This window comes from Elephantulus edwardii, unplaced genomic scaffold, assembly GCF_000299155.1.
Source record: "Elephantulus edwardii isolate Elephantulus edwardi_28Jun2011 unplaced genomic scaffold, EleEdw1.0 scaffold00085, whole genome shotgun sequence".
Classification (NCBI taxonomy): Eukaryota; Metazoa; Chordata; class Mammalia; order Macroscelidea; family Macroscelididae; genus Elephantulus; species Elephantulus edwardii.
In genome coordinates this window covers 13,581,795-13,588,782 of record NW_006399835.1, presented here as the reverse complement: position 1 = coordinate 13,588,782, position 6,988 = coordinate 13,581,795, and the positions used below count along the sequence as shown (strand labels likewise).

At 37.9% G+C, this 6,988-nt stretch overlaps 1 protein-coding gene across 1 annotated transcript in view; it reads left to right on the top strand.

Moving 5' to 3' along the window:
* The first annotated feature begins 401 nt into the window (after nt 1–401).
* Nucleotides 402–6,988, top strand: part of TMEM45A (transmembrane protein 45A) — a 25,979-nt gene continuing 19,392 nt past the window's right edge. The window contains exons 1-3 of the mRNA XM_006890017.1: nt 402–591; nt 2,001–2,213; nt 2,593–2,774. Of these exons, the coding sequence (XP_006890079.1) occupies nt 402–591; nt 2,001–2,213; nt 2,593–2,774 (585 nt within the window). The remainder of the gene's footprint in view (nt 592–2,000; nt 2,214–2,592; nt 2,775–6,988) is intronic.

Below are 6,988 nucleotides of genomic sequence, written 5' to 3'. Positions count from 1 at the left end.
GTGTGCTTAATGTGCAATGTAATGATGAAGTAGACTGACACTTTTATTTAATAGTTGTGAGATTTTTTAAAAATAAATTTAACTTCCTCAATTGAAAATAGTTTAATAATCTTACATTTATGAATGTATTGTAAAGGTTAGATGATTTTACATAAAACTATTGATAGTACCACATGTGCTCAACAAATATAAGAAAACATAAGAATTTTTCATCTTAGTGGTTTTGTTGATATTTCAAGGGGTTCTGTTACTACTGGAAGTAACATTTGATTCTTTGAAAATGGTATTATACCCCAAGTCATCTGAAGACAGTGCTCTTTATAGAAACATGCAATGTATTGGCCAGGTTCTAAAAATGAAATGCTGTCATTTTGTGTGTGTTTTTGTCTTAGTAGGTCAAGATGGGGAGTTTCAAAGGTCATGCCCTCCCTGGAGGCTTCTTCTGTTTCATGAGCCTGTGGTGGAGTTCAAAATACTCTTTGAAGTATGCCTGTAAAAAGTACAAGCGAACTTGCTATCTTGGCTCCAAAACATTATTCCATCAAATAGAGATTTTGGAAGGAATCCTCATAATTGGCATGGCTTTAGTTGGTGAGTGAACAATTGTTTATATTCCATTTTCTCCTTGTAGCTATTTGATAATATTAAAAAAAATTAATGTAAAAATCAAGAGCTTGCTCAAATGAATATTCTATTCAGATATTTAACACATAAACTAATGAAAACATATAGTTATATAGGTTTTTTAGCAATATGATACTTCATGTTTATGTAAAGACATGTTCCTTGATTAGTAACTACCGTGCCTAGTGAGTTAAGGTGATTTTTCTTTAGCAAATTGTTTGGAACTTTTAACATATTCGATATCCATTTTCTGATGCCTGAAAAAGTAGATTCTACCAGAAACCATTTTCCAAAGTGATCCTAAAATGCTGAAGCCTTAATAGGATAATGGATCATTGCTGATAGCTTGTAAAGAAGACCAAAACCAATAAAGCCTTTTATATAATGTACTCACCTATTTTCTCTTGATCCCTGAATTGGAGAGCAAAATCAAGCTGGGTGACTTCTAAGACCTTTCCATTGACCATGAAGATACTATAAAAATTTTCTTTGTTCTTAGAGTGTCACTGTAATTTCTCTTTTATAAAATGTACAGATTTCCCTTTCCTCGTTAGATTTAAACTTTACTCATTGATGTACGTCTTCTCTCATGGCTTTCAAATTACACAGATGGCCATTTCCAAGCAGGAAAGATTTGTTGCCAAACCTTACAGATTAACAAATGAAGCAGTATCTCCAAAAAGTTTAATTGTTGTATAACTAACTAGACCATATGCTCTATTCATTTGAGTATTTTCAGCTAAACTTATGGAGGAAATGCTTATTGAAACACTTTGCATTTTTATTCTGCGCCAAATACAATCTCTTTTTCCTAGTGACTGCCCAAAGATCTAATGTCTAAGAAAGAAGTAATCAACCTCTACAAATACTAGTCTTGTAATCTCACACTCAAATATTCATGATTTATCTCAGTTACTACAATCAAATATGCAACAGAACTAAGATTATCAGCTTTAAAGATATTTCATAACCTTTTAATTAACACAGAACATTAACAAGACAAAATAAAAAACAAAAAAACCCTAAAGCACCAGTGTTCAGCTATTAGATATTTGCTGTACCACCAACCCAAAGACAAGTAGTTCAAATCCACCAGCTTCTCTGTGGGAGGAAGATAGGCAATCTCCTCCAGTTTGATTTACAGCCTCTGACAACCCCACTGATGGTCAGCTGAGTCAGTTCCAATTCAACAGACATGAGTAATGACAAGAGAGAAATCAGAGTAAACAAGAGGATACTAGATTAGAAAATTGGTCCATTCCAACTCAAATGATACACAATGAGAACAGATTAAGTGGGCTAATTGTTCTACATATTCTACATTCTAGGTAAAGTTATGAAGAGTGCTGTTAAAATTGTGATTTGTTCTTCCACAGGTATGACTGGGGAACAGTTTATCACTGGAGGGCCTTACCTGACCTTATACAACTATAAAGAAGGCCAGTGGAATCAGCTCTTGGGCTGGCAGCATTGCACTATGTATTTCTTCTTTGGGCTGTTTGGTGTGACAAACATCATATGTTACACCAGTCGTATATTTCCTGTTTCCTTAACCAAGTTAATGTTGTCAAGTGCCTTTTTAATTGAGGGTAAGTATTAGAGAAAGAGAATGAAAATTAATGAATTGAACGAGACAGTGAGAGAGAAAGTGAGAAGGGGAGGAGGGAGGGAGTGAAGGAGGGAGAGAGAGAGAAGGAGAGCAAATGAGAGAGAGACAATAAGAGAGAATAAAAAAGAGACACATATACACACAGTGAGAGAGAGGGAGGGAGGGAGAGAGATAGAGAGAAGGAGAGAGAGTCAATAAGAGAGAATAAAAAAGGTACACACATAAACATACAGAGAGAGAGAGAGAGACAGAGACAGAGAAAGAGACAGATAATTGAGTGAATAGCACCGTAAAAGAGAAAGAGATGTTCCTTAGTTTCACTGAAAATGACAAATTGGTTTTCCTTTTTCTTTTCTCAGGTTTTATTTTCTTCAATCACACTCATGGCCGAGACATGCTGGACACCTATGTGCACCAGCTGCTGTTCCTGGCCATCATTACAACAGGCCTAATTATCTTCATAAATTTATTTAGGAACAACATACTTTTGGAACTTTTAATGACAAGCTTAATCATGCTTCAAGGAACTTGGTTCTGGCAGGTGAGTTGGGGTAGGTAGTTAACTTAATTATAGTCTCTGTCCGTACACTCCTCTATTTGGTAGAGTAACTTTTTCTGGAATCCAGTCTGTAGTTAGAATACGAGCCTCATAGAAGTGTTGATCCTGTGTTTGGCTCAGCAGCCTTTGTCATAGTGCTAACTAAGTAGGTGGTAAGCAAATGAGTTTGTATAGCTTCAGCATAGATCTGAATCTCTATTATGTAGGAGCTCTCTGAAGATGAGTTTAGTTGAAAGCAGTTCTTGGCCCTAAAACTTAAAAGTCTTATAGTATTAAGCTCAAGAAAAAGACAGAAGGTAGATATGGAGAAACTATATTTGTTGATAAACAACTATATGGTAGTCACGCTACAAGACTTGATGGGAGCTTTGGCAGTTTAGTGGTAAGGAGTGTGTACTGCCAACCCACAGGCAGGCTGTTCAAATCCATTAGCTGCTTGCTGGAGAAAGATCTACAATATTCTCCCATGCGATATATTGCCTCTGAATACACCCTAGAGGGTCAGCTCTGATTGGTTCTGACTTGATAGCACATAATAACAAGAACAATCACAAAGCTAGACTTTTATGTGTACATGCTTTCATTTAGCTCTCAAAATAATTTAAACATTAGGTATAATTATCAGATAAATAAAACTTATAAAAAACCAAGTTATTTCCCGGAATCACACGATAATGAAACTAGGATTCAAATGTGAATCTGCCTAGCCTCAGATCTTTCCCTAAGAAATAGCTGAGATCCTAACATTGGCATGTTTTTGAGAATATGAATTCAAATCAGTAAACATACATTTTATAGAAACTAATTACTGTTAAATCATGACACCATATGATGACAGATACATATGATAGGTATAAAGAGTATTTGGAATGGAAGCCGAATGTATTTAATCAGGGAAGATTTCTTAGAACTTTTTGTTGAGTTACTTACCTACCTACCTACCCACCTACCCAATTCATTGCCATCAAGTTGGACTCATCTCTGACCTTCCAGTAGGTTTTCAGGGGCTATAAATCATGTGGGAAGATATTGACTATCTTTCTCCTCCAGAGGAGCTGGAAAATTTGATTTGCTGACCTTTGGTTGGCAGCATAATTCTTTGCCTACTAGGCCACCAGGGTTCCTTCTAGTCACCAGGGAGAAGATATTTGGATGATAAGATTACTTCAGAGATTTGCATTTAACTGGAGATTGATCAGAAAGTAGTAGAAAATGAGGGGAGAGAAGCATCATGATCAAAATGACAGAAAGTAAAACTGAAATTTTTTTTTTAAACTGAAATATTTAAACTTGTAAGAAAGAAGAAAGGTTGTTGGGCTAGGGGAGAGGGACTAAAGTCAATGGTTATTTTGAAAGTATAATTGCATAGAGAATACCCACAAATGTGCTATAATATAAAAACTGATAACTAGTGATTTGGAGTTCTGGGTGGTACAAATAGTTAATATGTGCAGTTGCTACCCAAGAGATTTGAGGTTGAATACCCAAAGGCACCATAGAAGGAAGGCTTGGTGATCTACTTCCAAAAAATCTGACACTGTAAATCCTATGGAGCACAGCGCTGCCATAATACCATGAATTCTGCATGGGTTTGAGTCAACTAGATCAAAATTGCAATGTAGAGAAGTTGTTGTTTATTCATCATCTTCTGGGAACAGAAAAAGACAGAAATATGTAAAACTACAATTATGTCCTCTATATGACATCCACTTCCTAAACAACATGCCTCTGGAAACTCTATGAACTTTGATAAATGTTGGTAGTTATAGAAAGGCTTCAGGATTTTTGTTCATAAGATCTCTATGAGTCGTGCTCAACTCAAAGGCAATCAACAACAATAATACCTCTATATAGGGAGCTCCGGTGGCCAAGTGGCAAGAAGCTGTGCTGTAATCCCTGAGGCACGTGGTTCAAGGCCACCAGTTGCTCCATGGGAGAAATATGGGCAATCTTCACCCATGTGATTAATTCCCACTGTAAACCTGCTGGAGGGTCAGTTATGGGTCAGTTCTGACTTGACAATTCCCAACAATATCTCTATAAGACTAATGTGTTCCTGGTCTTTTCAAATGACCTCAAATACATGGGAAAGTGACAATGAATAAGGAAGATGGGGGGGAAAAAAACCCAAACACCCCAACCCTGAAGCCTTTGAATTGCAATGTTGGTGAAGAGTATTAAGTATAGCATGGATTGCCAAAAGAACAACCAATTTGTATTGGAAGAAGCACAACCAGAGTGCTTCTTTGAAGCAAAAATTGTGAGACTTTGTCTCACATAGGGAGCTCTGATGGCATAGTCCGTAGGGTGTAACTTTGCTAACCCAAAAGTCAAGCCTCTCTGGTGGTATGAATCCACTAGCTGATCTGTGGGCAAAAGACAGGAAGTGTCCTTCCATGTGATACACAACCTTTTAGTCAGTTCTTATATGCTGACAGTGGGAGAATTTTGTCTTACATATTTGAACCTGTTTTCAGGAGGGGCCAGTCCTTGGGAGGAGACATCATATTTGGAAGGATAGAGAGGTGATGAAGGAGAGGAAGACTCTTAACAAGATGTGTTACAGAGTGGCTACAATGATAGGCTTAAGCACAGAGGAGATTGTGAACATGGCATATCATAGGGCAAAATTTTGATGTGTTGCACGTAGGATCACTATGATTTAGGGTCAACTTGATGACACCTAACAATATCTCTCTCTCTTTTTTAAAATTTTTGTGTGAGTGTACCGTCAAATCAGATCTGACTGGTACAGGAGGAGATTGTCCCTCCTTTTCCCAGCAGAGCATCTGGTGGATTCGAACCGTGTGCCTCTGGGATTGTAGTTGCAGCTCCTTGCCACTAGGCCACCAGAGCTCCCCCTTAACAATATCTCTTGATTAGACTATTTTACCATGTGCGTATATTGTTTTTAAAGTAAGTGAAAAAAAGATTTTTAAGAATTGACTTCTGATCAAGATTACATGATGTGTTTATACTTTAGGTGTATTTAGAGCTTAGGTACTCTGAATACGTAGAAATGATATTGTTGTTGTTGGTCAACTGTGACTTATGATGACTCTATGAACAATGGCTCTGGCTCTTGCCCTATTCTTAGCCAACTTCACCATCGTTGACACACTTGACCCCATTGTCACCATCACTGTATCAGTGTATCTCATTCAGGGTCTTCCTCTTCTTTGCTGACCCTCTACCCTCCCAAACATGATGTCCTTCTCCAAGGACTGGCCTCCCGATGACATGTCCCAAATATGTGAGACAGAACTTCAGAATCCTTGCCTCCACAGAGCAAACTGGTTTAACCTTCTCTGGGACAGACATATTTATTCTCTTGGTAGTCTGCCATATGTTAGTACTCTTCTCCAACACTAGAAGTCAAAGGCATTGATCTTTCTCTGTCATCCTTAGTCATTGTCCACCTCTCAGATGCATAGCAAGCAACTAAGAAGACCATGGCCTGGATCAAGCACATCTTAGTAATAATGGATAAAACATTAAAAAGATCTTGGAGAAGAAATAAAAAATGAAATAAAAAAAAAAAAACCAAAACAACAAACCCTCCACCTAGTTGCAATGAACCAAAACCAATTAAAAAAAAAAAAGGAAAATAACTCTGTAGTTCAGATTGTTGTCATGTGCTACCAAGTCTGTTCCAACTCCTAGGGCCTCTGTGTGTCACCGATTGAAAGTGAGCAGAACTGAATGAGTGATGTGCTTTTGCACAGCAGTTGTAGGGCCGACCCACTGGCTCTGGTAGATAGTGGTGGCTAGTGTTTGGCTCTGACCGAGTTAACTTATTGCTGTTCAGTAGATTCCACTTCATAGTGACCCTACAAGATGAAGTAGAACTGCCCTATAGGGTTTCCAAGCTTGTAATCTTTACCAAATCAAACAGTTTCATCTTTCTCCTAATTGACCGTACGACCAGGGCTTCTTCCATGGGATTATAAGGATGTAAAAAGGCTCCTCTGGTGGTCTAGGGGGAAGCCAGGCTTTTGAACATCTTTGATTGCATTTATGTAATGGTGGCATAATATGTAGAGAGTTGTGGTGCTAACTCAAAAGTCCATGCTTCTCTGAAGGCACCGTTCCAAAAACTCTTCCATAGGAGGGTCAGCTATGTGCTGGAACCCACTCAAGGACAATGGGAGAGAGAGAGACAGAGAAAGACACACACACACACACACACACACACA